Source organism: Phoxinus phoxinus (assembly GCF_949152265.1).
Source record: "Phoxinus phoxinus genome assembly, chromosome: 19".
Taxonomy (NCBI): Eukaryota; Metazoa; Chordata; class Actinopteri; order Cypriniformes; family Leuciscidae; genus Phoxinus; species Phoxinus phoxinus.
Window position 1 is genome coordinate 21575410 of NC_136894.1, and position 17039 is coordinate 21592448.

Below are 17039 nucleotides of genomic sequence, written 5' to 3' on the forward strand. Positions count from 1 at the left end.
ACATAAAACATGATATCAGAGTTTTAAAATCAAACATTTTAAAAGAGAACATTACATCATGGTTGTTTAAACCAATGAGCATCAACCTGTGTCGTCAGCAAGTCGTTTCCCATCATGCTTTTGATCAGCGCAGTCGGTGGAGAGCAACTGCGCGCGACTGCAGAATCCGACACGTGCGCCTTGCGCTCGCGAGAGTTTTTTGACATACGTCAGCATGGCATCAGAGCCAGGCGGACCGCACTCGGACACATTTCTAACCGGCATGCATCTTGCGCTGATCACCGGTGATCGGTTCTGCGCAGATTTTGCTCATCTCAAACAAGCCTAATGTCAGTAGGGGACAAACTCTGTTTACGTGGCTGCAGCGCTGCACGTGACCGCCACCTGAGCTGCATGTCACGAATGAGCGTGGGCGCTCCCTATAAGGAGATTGTCGCGGTTGTCGGTGTGAGGCGTTTCAGCGTGTATTTTGTGATATATAACAAACGAATGATCATCATTCATCAAGTTTTATGAAATTAATTAAAATCTTCATAAATCCAGCAGGCTGCGTTTGCCACGTTTAGCCTAAATAATCAGAGTCAGACAGATAGCTTGCAGACAAGCAGCCTAGCTAGTCTACTATTTTTTTGCATAGGCGTAATTGTATGGGGGGACAGGGGGACACGTCCCCCCCCAATATTCAAAGAAGGACAATTTGTCCCCCCCAATATTTGATCATACTGTTATGATTGATTATGCGGGCAATATCGATGTCCGAAAATATAAAATCCCGGCCGGTCTATTTCCCAAATCCATTCGACTGGCCTTACTTACAGATTTCGCGCTCCTAACTCTTCTTCTGTTTGGTTTCTCCTAACTCACTGACGGTGCACGAGCTACTAAAGGTATAGGGAAAACATGACATGGATTTCAGGAGAAATAGGTTTTTGTTCATGTAGCCTACTATACATTAACAAAAACCTATTTCTCCTGAAATCCATGTCATGTTTTCCCATTACCTTTAGTAGCTCGTGCACCGTCAGTGAGTTAGGAAAACAAACAAACAGAAGAAGAGCTAGGAGCGCGAAATCTGAAAGACATTTGGCACATATATCTGAATGGTAAATATCCTGTATTTGGCTGACATAATCCCTTAGATAACGATGAATTTCACTAGAATTTCGAATTGTAGAATTTGTGAATTTCGACTGTAATACTATACACATACAGCTTGTATGAATGGGAGGGACTATTGACAAGCTATAGCCGACAGCTAGCTAACGTAACTGTACGTTTTTTCTCTCTCGATACCATCGTACTATCAATTGATTTTGATTAATATGCGATTTTTTTTTTTACTGAAATCCGCGTTTTGAATGAATCATTTGATTCAATGAATGAATCGGCAAATCGGTTGAATAAATGACTCCAACAACTCGCTTATTAAGACAGTGACTCACTGCCACCTACTGGCGGGTTTAGTTTCATATTTAATGAATAGCTTTATTTATGCAATTGCACATTAAGAGTAAATATATAGTAATGCCAGTTCGGATGCCGCTTCTGTGTCACCTCTGCACTGCAAGGATGGATTTTAATTTAATTATTTAATTTGACAGTGGTGCTGTGTTATTCTAATAGAATTTAATTTGAATGTTAGAATTTTACATAAAAGGTGATGCATACCTCTAAATACGTTTAGAAATAATTTCCATATTTAGGTGAAAATGTCCCTGGAAATCAATTTAAGGTGGCAAATATTGCCCCTTAATAAAAATGTTAATTTCAGTCACTACTGTGAACTGACCACTGCATAGAATATGTTAAATATGAATATCTTCGTGAGTCTGCTGTCAACAATGCAAATGTAAATGTAAACAACAGGCCTAAACCAGCCAGGGTACCAGTACAAAATCAGTAAAATATCATCTAATGGTATTATCAACAAAACTTTGAAAATATAGAGATATATTTTTGTTAATATTGCACACCCCTAATGTACAGTATTAATTTTGATTTCTTCAGGTCTTAAAAAGGTCTTAAAAAGCCTTAAATTTGACTTAAAAAATGTGCAGATACCCTGATTAGTACATAACTGTTTTACTATCATTGCTCAAGACTTGATATTAGAAAATTGTTATCCTGTAACAGTAATTTAATAAAAATGTTTATAGCCACTATATGTTTATAGAAGAATATAAGCGAGAGATCATGGCCGCTTTGTTGTCAATTCAGGCTTGTAATTGATGCCGATGCTGTAATCATTACAGGGTGAGTATACGTTGGTTTGACGATCCGATGTAATAAAATTCCTTGTTGTGTTATACAATTACAAACATTCGGACTCTGACGTTTATTTTATTTTGAATCAAAAAATGTGTGCATGCGCCAACACAAAAAGTCCCACAGCTGTCCCCCCCAATGTGTGATTGACAATTTCGCCCTTGTTTTTTTGGTAGGCATTACATTAGGCAAACTAAGCTACATGTCTGTCTGCTAATAGTTAGTTTCTCACATTTCGTTTTAGCAAGAAGAATGAAGGATGAAAGTAATGTATCACATTAATTATTTTATTCAAAATGGTTAAATGCCTAAATCCTATCACTATTTTGGGTATTGTTTGAAGCCAAGATGCCCACTGAAAAGAGGCGGATTCAGGAGAGGGAGAGACAATTCAGGGAGGCAGCAAAGGGCAGCACATCACTGCAGGGTTGGCTGCGAAAAAGCCAACCAGCAGGTGAGACAGAGACTTTGCACTGTGATAAAGATGACATGACACTGTGTAGGCGAATTGTGACCCTCTGGATCACAAAACCAGTCTTATGTTGCACAGGTATATTTGTGTGGCAATAGCCAACAAAACATTGTATGGGTCAAAATGATAGATTTTTCTTTTATGACAAAAATCATTAGGATATTATGTAAATATCATGTTCCATGAATATATTTTGTAAATTTCCCACCTTAAATATATAAAACATTTATTTTTGTGAATGGATGCAGCACTATCGCCAATAGAAATGGACAACTTTAAAGGCGATTTTCTCAATATTTCGATTTTTCTGTACCCTTAGATTCCAGATTTTCAAATAGTTGTATCTCGGCCAAATATTGTTCTATCCTAACAAACCATACATCAATGGAAATATTATGTATTCAGCTTTCACATGATGTATAAATCTCAGTTAAAAAAATAAATACACATAAGACTGGTTTTGTGGTCCAGGGTCACAATTGATTAATAGCAGACTCATATTTTAGCCGACTAATGGCAATGTTTTTACATTTAAGATGAGGAGGAGCAGTCACAAGCCTCCAGACTATGTGAGGAAAATGTGGACCAGGAGGCACATAGGGCAGGTAGGCTTAAGTGATGATCACCAAATATGATATGAGATGAGAGGACCATGCTAGAAAGTATAGGGTTAAAGAGTTAAATAATTGTAATCTAAAAAAACATAGGCTATTTTATAGGTAATTTCAAAGATCTTGCCTGAGCAGAACATAAATACCACTAGTGGGCATTAAAATACTAATGATAATGGCAATAACAATAATATGTAATTGGATAGATGATGAGCCCAGTGCATCAGCTGCATTCAGAGAGCCAGAGCCAATCCCAGATGAGATCATGACAGACTGGCAAAATAGGGAAATGATAGATGAGCAAGAGGATGAGATGAGGGAGACGAGAGCATCAGCAAGAGAAGATATTGAGATGAAGAGTAGGACAGAGTCAACAGATTTTGATTTTTTGCTGAGGTTGGCTAATCCCACAGATCCAGCTCATGTACAAAGCAGCAATCTTAAATACGATCAGACCTTCATCTCATTTTCCAATTCAGTCGGGCCTTGCCGTCCTATGGTAAAGTTTCCTAAAAATCTAGATGGCCGCTCTTTTCAAGCCCAATGGTATAACGATGACCCCTGGCTGGAATATTCTCCACTGAATGATGCCATGCATTGCTTCAGCTGCAGGAATTTTATGAATGAGGAAAGATTTCAGAGCAGGACAGGATGGAAGTCTGTAGGGATAAACTTGTGGAGGCAGGCAAAAGTGAAGATAAAGGAGCACCGCAGCAGCGAATTGCATATGCTAAGCATGATTAGGTGGAATGCCTTTACAAAAGATACACTGCAGAGGGCTTTTGCAGTAGCTGATTCACAGATGGAAACAGCCAAAGAACGAGAGAGGCAGAAAAACAGAGAGATTATGTTCTGTTTAATAGACATCACATTATATCTGGCAAAACAAGCTTTGGCCTTTAGGGGAAATGAAGAAGGCTTGTCAAGTTCAAATAGAGGACATTTTCTGAACCTGGTGGATTTGCTTGGCCAATATGACAGTGTACTCGGGCTTCATCTTGATGCAGTCAAGGAAAAACAAGCAAAGTCAAACCAAAGGTGCCAGGTGTCTCTCCTGTCCAATAGGACACAAAACGACCTCATAAAAGCACTTAGTCTTTATGTGAAACGAATCATACAGAAGGAAGTGAAAGAAGCATCACAATTTTCTATTTTGCTGGACGAGACCACTGATGTGTCACATACTGAGCAGGTGTCCTTTGTTGTGCGATATGTCCACAACATGACTATAAAGGAACGTTTTGTCCAACTATGTGATGTGGCATCAACAACGGGAGAGGCACTGGAGAATGTAGTGATGAAGCTACTTGAGCAAAACAACTTCAACATTCAAGATGTCTGTGGACAGGGATATGATGGAGCTGCCAATATGAGCGGACGCTACAATGGGCTACAGTCCCGGATTCAGAGACAAAATGAGAGAGCATTATATGTGCACTGCCATGCACATTGTTTAAATCTCGTTTTAGTTGAGAGTGCAAAATCCAACAAGCACTTTGTGGATTTCTTCACAGTCGTTGAGAGGCTATACACATTCATTGCCAACTCTACAAAGCGCCATGCTGCATTTGTGGATACTCAAAAAGCGATGAATCCAGACCAACGTGTCCTTGAACTGCAGAGGCTTTCAGACACCCGGTGGAGCTGCAGGGAAGATGCTTTAAAGACAATTAGGAAGGTCCTCCCTGCTGCCCTACAGTACTTGAGAGATCTGAGAGAGTGTGACCCCCCCGATCTGGCTGCAGGAGAAGCTAAAATGCTGTTGAGCAGCATAGATTTTGAATTTTTGCTGTGTCTTGAAATAGCAACGCCAGTGTTCATGGAGACATCAGTTGCCTCAAAAGTACTCCAGCAGGATGACCTGGACTTGGCTGCTGCTTACTCTGTGTTAGATGGTGTCTTGAAGCGAGTAGTGGAACTGAGGAGAGACAGCAAATTCTCACAAATATACAACACTGCCACAACAATTGCAGAGGAAAATGACATAAGCATTCCCACAAATATTCCAGGTAGACAAAGAAAAGTCCCTGCAAAGCTGAAATACACTTCCAAATCAGCCAGAGAAGATGATGCAGTCCAGACCTTGGAGGAATATTACAGGGGAAGGACATACTATACCTTTCTGGACAGATTGAGACAGGAGCTTGAGAGAAGATTTTACGGGGAAGGGAAGACTCGGGACATTGTGATGTCACTGCAGAGACTCACTGACCCAGAGCAGTGGAAGGATATTGGCCAAGGTGTTGATACAGCACATTTACTATGCGAGTTTTATGGACTTCAGGGGGAAGAGACCAACCTTCAAACAGAGCTGAGAGTCTTCCATGCGTCTTACAAGTGTCCCAAAAGGACAGTCAAGTCTATGCTCGAAGTATTCAAGGAAAACAATGCTAACGTCATATTCCCCACACTATTCAAACTAATCAAAATATATGCCACTCTACCCGTGTCCACTGCAACGGTGTGATAGGGATATTGATGTAGGGATTTTCATGACTCAAGTCATGTTTTTCTGTTATTATTAGTAGTTAAGGTGATTGAGTGCCGTATTTCAGTGTTTTACTTTGTGTATATATTTTAATAAAGACCCTGTTATTCTCAGTCCCTCATATAGCCTGTGAGTTATTTTTTTTCTCTGGGGGGGGGGGGGGGGGGGGGGGGGGAATGTGCCCTTTTTTCATGTCAGAGCAACTGCCCCTCAAAATTCCTGTGCACGTCCCTGTTTCCCATCATGCTTTTGATCAGCGCAGTCGGTAGAGAGCAACTGCGCGCAACTGCAGAATCCGACAGGTGTGCCTTGCGCTCGCGAGAGATTTTTGACATACGTCAGCATGACATCAGAGCCAGGCGGAAGGCAGTCGGACACATTTCTAACCGGCATGCATCTCGCGCTGATCACCGGTGATCGGTTCTGCGCAGATTTTGCTCATCTCAAACAAGCCTAATCATTCCAGACCCGGAAGTCACTTTTCAAACTTTGATTAAAGATAACTTCGGCAAACAATTTTTTTCCGTGTATTAACTTGCACGGATTAATTGTTCACCACAAGACTAGTAATATCCGCTAACAAAGTAAATAGGGTCAATTTTGATTTCATGCCGACTTTAATGAGGTTGATTTTTCACTGTTTTCCAGCTTTATACTGTTTTATTGCTTTTGTTGTTAGGTTTAGTAACATGCCATTTTGTGACATTTGGAGTTCATTTTCTACTCAAAATGACACATTCAAACACAAAAACGATCCATTAAATGTAACGTCATTGTGTATTGTGTACCAAGTCGGCCTATTGAGGTCTCTGCGTGTACACAAATGTAGATATGGAGTCTCACACCAAGTTTACTATGTTTAAAGTACTTAATTTCTTTGGTACTTTCTCTTAACTTAGTTAAGTAGAGTTTACCTAATTCCATATGTGAAATTTACTTAAAAAATATGCGTGTGAAATTGACTTAAAAAATATTCATGCAAAAACTTGCCAAAGAAAATTTAAGTAAATTTTATTTATCGTTTTTTTCAGTGTACATGTTGTCACTTCTTCTTGAGTCTCTCCATCTTTCTCACTCCAGTTTAAACATAAAAGGCTAAAAGTTTTTGAAATTCTGTGTCAGGTAAAAGAACACTCCGCCCCCTGTGCTGGGAGCAGCAGTTCGTTTGCATTTAAAGGGACAGACAAACGGTGCGTCTTTGCTCACCCTCAAAAAGGGACAACTTTAACATGCTATATCAAAATATCTGTGGGGTATTTTGAGCTAAAACTTCACATACACACTCTGGGGACATCAAATACTTATTTTACATCTTGTGAAAAGGGCATTATACCATCCATTTAAACGTTCTTCTCCTGCATCTTATTCTTCTGCAATCGCAACACAGCTGAAAGGTTTGTTTGAGGAAACCTCAAGGAACTGTAGTGTGCATTTGCATTTCTTTCAGCCTGTGGCTTATTCATTTCACTTTTGGTGTGAAAGGGCCTTTACTTTTACCAAAAAATAAAACTTTAGTTTTGTTCTGGTTTTTGTTATTATAAAACAAACAAACATACCCAGCCCAGGTTAGAAAAGTAACACAAAATTACCGCAAGACATTACTATATCCAGACACAGAAAAGGTCTACGTTACGAACTTTTTTAGGGAGTAACGCAATATTGTATCACAAGTCGCCTAACTTTTCTACAACACTGCTCCTTGCTTTCAGTTGTTTTTTTACCACCAGGATTCATTATGTGACATAGATATCCATCACCAGTTTCACAAAACCTCGTGAGGGGATGCTTATTTGCTTATTTAATTACTTTACACAACACACATGCAGCAGTTGTCTTGCTCTAATGCAGTTCAAACCAAACCATCTGAATGAAATACACACAATGTAATAGGCCTACATCATAAAAAGCTTCCAACTGCATCAGTGAAAAGCAAAACTGACATAAATAAATAAATAAAAAATCCTCACAACCAACAGATTACAAACAAATATATTTTGGTAAGAAGACATTGGGTAATATGGGTTCAGGTATATTTACTAATGTAATCTACATGTCCCATAAGTGCACCCTAAATTATTATGAAATAGGATATTCACATCCACCATGGTTAAAAATAATATTAATAATAAAAAATAAAAAAACTGTACTCAATTGAAACGGAACTGGTGTAAGTATGCTAGCTATCCATGGCACGAAGCTTAAACGAGTTAAACGATTCTGGTGATAGCCTACCAAAACACTTGAGTTCGCAGACCGCAGAGGTAAGTGCACGAGTTTAGTCATTCAAAATACTGTCGAATAAATAAAGATTCATATAAAACTAATTTCGTTACGTTGTTACAGATGCAAAATAACTTTTACATTTGATATAGGCTAGCCTTCCTTTTAAAGTTAATTCGCGTTGTTTTATAACGATGTTCATTGATCATGAATCACGCGTTCATTTGATATTATTTTCCTGAAGGGTTTTAATCCAGTGAATATTTATTTCTGAAAATCAATTGCTGCATAATATAGGACTACATCTTATAAAGTTGTCCAATAAAATAGCTATCCTCTCTTTTTGTCAGATTCATCTGTTGTGACCATTTATGACATTAAAATGGGAGAAGACATAGCAAAAGGAAAGAAGATCTTTATGCAGAAATGCTCTCAGTGTCACACAGTTGAGGCTGGTGGCAAGCACAAAGTTGGCCCAAACCTACATGGGCTCTTTGGTCGCATGACTGGCAAAGCACCTGACTATTTATACTACACAGAGAACAACATGGAGAAAGGTGAGTGTGGGCAAAAAAATAAAATAAAATAAAAAATGACAAGGAAACAAAGTGACAGAATGTGTAGCCTAAGCGATTTCATTTTCACTGCATGTGAAATTTCAAAAATGTAGCCATTTCTATCACTGATCTTGAAAAGCAGGTATAGTTGCATATAGAGTGAATACTCTAAGTGTAATAATGCTTCGTTTAAACATGGATATATTTGTGACCACTTTGGTCTACTGTGTGTATTAATAAACCACATCCATTCTGTGGAAGATTTTAATGCACTTCACACTAATACAATTAAATAAAACCAAGAAAAGTTATTTTAGCATTGCTTTGGTTTATTTAGGTATTGTTTGGGAGGAAGACACTCTTATGGAGTACTTAGAGAATCCAAAGAGGTACATTCCAGGGACCATGATGATTTTCGCTGGGATCCGTAAGAATCAGGAAAGAGTTGATCTGACAACATATTTGAAGAAATTCACACGTTCCATTTAAAACCAGTTTACTGTAACACATTTTGCCTACATACATTATACATATTTTATTAATAACAAAGAATTATCATAAATTAACAGATATTAATTCATATGAATACATTCATTTGAATAATGCATTTTTAACTATCGAATCGGACCTTACACTACTCCTGTTCACCACCAGAGTTCACTGTTTCATCAGAAGTAGTTTATGTTTACTGTAACAACTGCCCAGTGTTTATCTAGTCGTGTTTCCCAACCCTGTTCCTAGAGGCACACCAACACTACACATGTTTGAACTCTTCCTAATCAAACACGACTGTTTCAACTCATTAGAGACTCCAAGACCAGAAATATATGGGTCAGATAAGGGAGACCTCCAAAATGTGTTGGTGTGCCTCCATGGAGCAGGGTTTGGAAACACTGACCTAGTCACCTGCAGTTAGTAACTGATTACATGTCATCTGGATTAGGCAACTAGATTAAAAACATGCAGTAGGCCTACTTGTAAATAGATTAAATTATGTTTTAAAATACTCATAATTAGACTACAATTACTTTTTTTTATTGATTACCTGAATAGCCTATGTGCTATTCTCACACGTTGTGTTTTTTTTTTTGTGTGTTTTTTTTTTTTTTTTTTCTAATCCTAATGTTTTAAAAAATCCTTTAAAAAAAAACATAATTTATATGCATTCAGAAGATCTTTTGATTTTGTGAAACTGCACACACACGCCACTAGATGGCAGGCTAAATTACATGCAAAATTGAGATGCCACAAAGCATTTGACACCTCTATTCACAATAATCGTTTCACTTTTAAGGAGTGTTTTCTCAGCAATCCAACACTGCATATCGAATCAACTTCAGATGAACACATTTATTATTTTGTGAATTATCACTCAGTGAATCATTTAACCATATTGCTATGTCTACGTATTAGAACTGTCATGCTCCCGTTTTTGGACTTTTCATTGAAAGCTTTGTATTGTACATTTATAAAACTTTAAGTTCACAACCTGAGTTTTCAATGTTTTTACTATTTTATGTAATGCAGCCATCTGATAAAATGCCACAAATTTGCCTATATGTAAAGTAGCTGTGTTGCTGATGCATTGTGTTTATAACATTATGTTTGTAAAATGTAACTTGTAATTTTATGCCTTTTTAGAGTCAAAAACTGGTGCCTGATTTGGTAAAATGAGGCAGAGTGAATGAAGATGTTTATGCTCATAATCTATAGTCAGTTTAATAACAATTCAATCTTAATCAGTTTAACATGAAGCAGTCATTTACACTGTTAAGTTAAAGGCAATATAAAGTGTGCCTATTTTACCATGTGTCTCCCTTTGTTTTCATGTATCAACCACTTAATAAAAACATAAATCAGAGAATGAATTCTGAATAGTATTGTGTCATATTTTCCGTATGCTGTTCTTGTTGCCCACTGTCATGGGAAATCACTATAGTTTCAGTGCTTGCAGACTTTTCCCAGAGCTGACCGTTTGACGTCACTCACACTTCACCGTTTAAAGTTCTGCACTCTGGTGGTATGTGTGAATGTGTTTGTGTGTCTCTCTTCTAAAACATAGCTGAGTCAAGTTCAGTGGTTTGGCGAATTCCAATGTTGGGAGGATTCCCGATCTAGCGTAGATGGGTGTGTTGGCAATGAACTAAAACCTATGTTGTTAAGGCAACCCTAGGATGACATGCAAAGAAGCAGATTTGTCTAGCAACATAAATTAATCATAGAACCATGCTGATGTATAGTGAATGGAAGGATTCCCTCTTACATTATAACTTATGTTCCCCTCACAAGATCAGGTGGTTACTCTCCAGGTTAGCCTAATAGATAGATAGTTAGGGCCCAAGCCTTGAAAAGGCGAAGGCCCTATTGTTTTCCAAAGGATTATTCTTCTTAACTATTATTAGGGCCCAAGCCTTGAAAAGGCGAAGGCCCTATTGTTTTCCTTCGGATTATTATTTATTATTATTATTAGGGCCCAAGCCTTGAAAAGGCGAAGGCCCTATTGTTTTTCTTGGGATTATTATTAGGGCCCAAGCCTTGAAAAGGCGAAGGCCCTATTGTTTTCCATGGGATTATTATTTATTCTTCTTCTTTATTAGGGCCCAAGCCTTGAAAAGGCGAAGGCCCTATTGTTTTCCTTCAGATTATTAGGGCCCAAGCCTTGAAAAGGCGAAGGCCCTATTGTTTTCCTTCGGATTATTCTTCTTTATTATTTATTATTTATTATTATTATTATATTACTACCTTTTGGGCACTTTTGGGGGCCTTAACGTGCTCAAAAACTCTTGAAACTTTGCACAAATGTCAGAACCCGCGGCCATTAGAGCCGGACTGAAGCTGGTACCCGGGCGTGGCAGGAGGGCTCGACAGCGCCCCCTGGAACGCGGTCCGAAAACTTGGTCCATAAATCAAACACGCTTGCGTGGAATAATATGAAACTCGGTACACTTATAGATCTCATCGGTTCATATATCCTTCGTGCTCTGACTTTTTACCCCAGCCCAACAGGAAGTCGGCTATTTGGCGTAGTTTAAAAAACACATGCAATGGAATTTAAAATACTCCTCCTAGACGATTCAACCAATCACCACGAAACTCGGTGTGCATGAAGTCAAGACATGGAGGATGAAAAATTGCCAGGGGATTTTTGATATCTCGAACGGTTTGGCCGTGGCGAGGAAACGAATTTATGGCGAATATTGGAAACAGGAAGTGTGTTATAACATCCTCATACATTAACTGATCTTGATGAAACTTCAGCAGTGTGTTCGCTGTAAGAGGCCGATCACATGGATGTGACTATTGTGAGTCAAAGTTATAGCGCCACCAACTGGCAGCAGGAAGTGTGTCACTTTCAAAATGCTTTGAATTCACCCTCTTATTTTTACCCGATTTGCTTCAAACTTTATGTGTATAATGTAAACACACGGCAGATGTAGACCTGTGAAAGAATTATTGATATCTTAAATACTGTTGCCATGGCAACACTTTAAACTTTTATATTCTTTTTGGGTGCATTTGAGGCTCTTAACATGCTTCAAATTGCATGAAACTCAACATGCATATCAGATTTATTAGGTACTAGGCATGTGTGAAGTTTCAGAAACGGGCGCGGTGGAGGGGCTCAGTAGCGCCACCTTTAGTCAAAAATGGGGTATTAGTTTTACCTACAGTAACAAAAATCGGTATTTATATTTATCTCCCCGAGCCGGACAACTTTCTAATTTACAGTCATTAGCTCCGACCAACAGGAAGTCAGATATTTTGGTTTGAATGTGATTTGATGGGAATTTTGCCAGTCTCTCTCAGTGTCTGTGTGTGTGAGAGAGGAGGGGGGCTTTATTTTAACCCTTTCTCTGCTGTGTGGGACTTCTCGGGCACTTTTGGGGCCCTTAACGTGCTCGAAAACTCTTGAAACTTTGCACACAGGTCAGAACCTGCGGCCATCAGGGCTGGGCTGAAGCTGGTACCCGGGCGTGGCAGGGGAGCTCAACAGCGCCCCCTTGAACGTGGTCCGAAAAACTTGGTCCATATATCAAACACGTTTGCATGTAATAATATGAAACTCGGTACACATATAGATTTAATCGGGCCGAACAACTTTCGTGCTCTAAGTTTTACACCAGTCCAACAGGAAGTCGGCTATTATGGGCTGTATGAAAATGCATGCCCCTGGAATTTGATATACTCCTCCAAGAAAAATGATCCTATCGCCACCAAACTCGGTCAGCATGAAGTCAAGACATTGAGGACGCTAAATTGCGGACGGATTTTTGATATCTCGAACGGTTTGGCCGTGGCGAGGAAATGAAGTTATGGCGAGAAAAGAAAAACACAATGTGTTATAACGTCTTCATACATTAATTGATCTGGATGAAACTTCAGCAGTGTGTTTGTTGTAAGAGGGCGATCACATGGATGTGACTATTGTGAGTCAAAGTTATAGCGCCACCAACTGGCAGCAGGAAGTGTGTTACTTTCAAGATACTTTTGACTAAAGTGGGTGGGTTATTTTTACCTACAGTCACAAAACTCGGTCTGTATATTGTGCTTATCGATCCGGACAACTTTCTCATTTACAGTCATTAGCTCCGACCAACAGGAAGTCAGATATTTTGGTTTGAATGTGGTTTTGTCTCTCTCTGACAGAGTTCCCCCTGCCATTCTCTCTGTGTGTGTGTGTGTGTGTGTGTGTGGAGTGGGGGGGAGGGGAGGGAGAGAGGGCACACACACAGACAGCCCCCCCCCCCTTTTCTGTGTGTGTTTGGAGGGAAGCAGAAAGACTCTCACTGATACAAGCTCTAAAGCAGACTTCTTCTCGACAGTCAAAGCGGGGTTACGTTATTGCCCGTCGTGCACAGGAACCCGAAAGGCAACGGGGTGGCGGCTTTTTATATATATATATATATATATATATATATATATATATATATATATATATATATATATATATATATATATATAAATAAATATAGCTGCAAGCAGCGATGGAGGGCCCAAGCCGGTGGCACCGCCACCTCGGTGCCTTTAGTGAAACTAAAGGCACCAGGGTGGCGGTGCCACCGGCTTGGGCCCGTAATCGCTGCTTGCAGCTATATTTATTTATATATATATATATATATATTTATTTATTCTTCTTCTTCTTTATTATTATTATATTACTACCTTTTGGGCACTTTTGGGGGCCTTAACGTGCTCAAAAACTCTTGAAACTTTGCACAAATGTCAGAACCCGCGGCCATTAGGGCCCGACTGAAGCTGGGACCCGGGCGTGGCAGGGGGGCTCGGCAGCGCCCCCTGGAATGGGATTCAAAAACATGTCCATATCTCAAACACGCTTGCATGTAATAATATGAAACTCGGTACACGTATAGATCTCATCGGGCCGAACAACTTTCGTGCTCTAAGTTTTACGCCAGTCCAACAGGAAGTCGGTTATTATGGGCTGTATGGAAACGCATGTTCTGGCATTTGAAACACTTGTCCTGGAGAATTCATCGGATGACCACGAAACTCGGTGTGCATGAAGTCAAGACATGGAGGATGATAAATTGCGAGGGGATATTTGATATCTCGAACGGTTTGGCCGTGGCGAGGAAACGAATTTATGGCGAATATTGGAAACAGGAAGTGTGTTATAACATCCTCATACATTAACTGATCTTGATGAAACTTCAGCAGTGTGTTCGCTGTAAGAGGCCGATCACATGGATGTGACTATTGTGAGTCAAAGTTATAGCGCCACCAACTGGCAGCAGGAAGTGTGTCACTTTCAAAATGCTTTGAAATCACCCTCTTATTTTTACCCGATTTGCTTAAAACTTCATCTGTATAATGTAAACACACGGCAGATGTAGACCTGTGAAAGGATTATTGATATCTTAAATACTGTTGCCATGGCAACGCATCAAACTTTAATATTCTTTTTTAAAGTTTTTGAGACTCTTAGCATACTTGAAATTGCATGAAACTCGACAGACACTTTACATTTATTGCCTAGTACACTTGTGCAAAGTTTCAGAAACGGGCGTGGTAAGGGGCTCAGTAGCGCCACCTTTAGTCAAAAATGGGGTATTAGTTTTACCTACAGTAACAAAAATCGGTATCTATATTTATCTCCACGAGCCGGACAACTTTCTAATTGACAGTCATTAGCTCCGACCAACAGGAAGTCAGATATTTTGGTTTGAATGTGATTTGATGGGAATTTTGCCAGTCTCTCTCAGTGTCTGTGTGTGTGAGAGAGGAGGGGGGCTTTATTTTAACCCTTTCTCTGCTGTGTGGGACTTCTCGGGCACTTTTGTGGCCCTTAACGTGCTCGAAAACTCTTGAAACTTTGCACACAGGTCAGAACCCGCGGCCATCAGGGCCGGCCTGAAGCTGATACCCGGGCGTGGCAGGGGAGCTCAACAGCGCCCCCTTGAACGTGGTCCGAAAACTTGGTCCATATATCAAACACGTTTGCATGTAATAATATGAAACTCGGTACACACATAGATTTAATCGAGCCGAACAACTTTCGTGCTCTAAGTTTTACGCCAGTCCAACAGGAAGTCGGCTATTATGGGTTGTTTAAAAAATGAATCCCCCTGGAATTTTATATACTCATCCTAAAAAATTATTTCGATCGCCACCAAACTCAGTCAACATGAAGTCAAGACATGGAGGATGCTAAATTGCGGACGGATTTTTGATATCTCGAACGGTTTGGCCGTGGCGAGGAAACAAATTTATGGCGAGAAAAGAGAAACACGATGTGTTATAACGTCTTCATACATTAACTGATCTTGATGAAACTTCAGTAGTGCGTTTTTTGTAAGAGGCCGATCACATGGATGTAACTAATGTGAGTCAAAGTTATAGCGCCACCAACTGGCAGCAGGAAGTGTGTTACTTTCAAGATGCTTTTGACTAAAGTGGGGGGGTTATTTTTACCTACAGTCACAAAACTCGGTATGTATTTTGTGCACATCGAGCCGGACAACTTTCTCATTTACAGTCATTAGCTCCGACCAACAGGAAGTCAGATATTTTGGTTTGAATGTGGTTTTGTCTCTCTCCGACAGAGTTCCCCCTGCCATTCTGTGTGTGTGTGTGTGTGTGTGTGTGTGTGTGTGTGTGTGTGTGTGTGTGTGTGTGTTTGGAGGGGAGCAGAAAGACTCACACTGATACAAGCTCTAAAGCAGACTTCTTCTCGACAGTCAAAGCGGGGTTACGTTATTGCCCGTCGTGCACAGGAACCCGAAAGGCAATGGGGTGGCGGCTTTTTATATATATATATATATATATATATATATATATATATATATATATATATATATATATATATATAAATAAATATAGCTGCAAGCAGCGATGGAGGGCCCAAGCCGGTGGCAGCGCCAGCCCGGTGCCTTTAGTGTAACTAAAGGCACCAGGGTGGCGGTGCCACCGGCTTGGGCCCGTAATCGCTGCTTGCAGCTATATTTATTTATATATATATATATATATTTATTATTATATTACTACCTTTTGGGCACTTTTGGGGGCCTTAACGTGCTCAAAAACTCTTGAAACTTTGCACAAATGTCAGAACCTGCGGCCATTAGGGCCCGACTGAAGCTGGGACCCGGGCGTGGCAGGGGGGCTCGCCAGCGCCCCCTGGAATGGGATTCAAAAACATGTCCATATCTCAAACACGCTTGCATGTAATAATATGAAACTCGGTACACGTATAGATCTCATCGGGCCGAACAACTTTCGTGCTCTAAGTTTTACGCCAGTCCAACAGGAAGTCGGTTATTATGGGCTGTATGGAAACGCATGTTCTGGCATTTGAAACACTTGTCCTAGAGAATTCATCGGATGACCACGAAACTCGGTGTGCATGAAGTCAAGACATGGAGGATGATAAATTGCGAGGGGATTTTTGATATCTCGAACGGTTTGGCCGTGGCGAGGAAACGAATTTATGGCGAATATTGGAAACAGGAAGTGTGTTATAACATCCTCATACATTAATTGATCTTGATGAAACTTCAGCAGTGTGTTCGTTGTAAGAGGCCGATCACATGGATGTGACTATTGTGAGTCAAAGTTATAGCGCCACCAACTGGCAGCAGGAAGTGTGTCACTTTCAAAATGCTTTGAAATCACCCTCTTATTTTTACCCGATTTGCTTCAAACTTCATCTGTATAATGTAAACACACGGCAGATGTAGACCTGTGAAAGAATTATTGATATCTTAAATACTGTTGCCATGGCAACGCTTTAAACTTTTATATTCTTTTTGGGTGCATTTGAGGCTCTTAACATGCTTCAAATTGCATGAAACTCAACATGCATATCAGATTTATTAGGTACTAGGCATGTGTGAAGTTTCAGAAACGGGCGCGGTGGAGGGGCTCAGTAGCGCCACCTTTAGTCAAAAATGGGGTATTAGTTTTAC

General features: G+C 39.9%; 1 protein-coding gene and 1 long non-coding RNA gene across 2 annotated transcripts in view; one reads left to right on the forward strand and one right to left on the reverse strand.

Moving 5' to 3' along the window:
* Positions 1 to 8410: 8410 nt before the first annotated feature.
* On the forward strand, positions 8411 to 10478 carry LOC306987357 (cytochrome c-like). The gene is made up of 2 exons (XM_079591546.1): positions 8411 to 8613; positions 8951 to 10478. The coding sequence occupies exons 1-2, from the start codon at positions 8439 to 8441 to the stop codon at positions 9100 to 9102; spliced, it is 327 nt and encodes a 108-aa protein (XP_079447672.1). The 5' UTR covers positions 8411 to 8438; the 3' UTR covers positions 9103 to 10478.
* Positions 8941 to 17039, reverse strand: part of LOC306987358 — a 42229-nt gene continuing 34130 nt past the window's right edge. The window contains exons 2-3 of the long non-coding RNA XR_013795144.1: positions 10877 to 10928; positions 8941 to 9063 (exon numbers count right to left, since the gene is read on the reverse strand). This is a non-coding gene — a long non-coding RNA (uncharacterized lncRNA). The remainder of the gene's footprint in view (positions 9064 to 10876; positions 10929 to 17039) is intronic.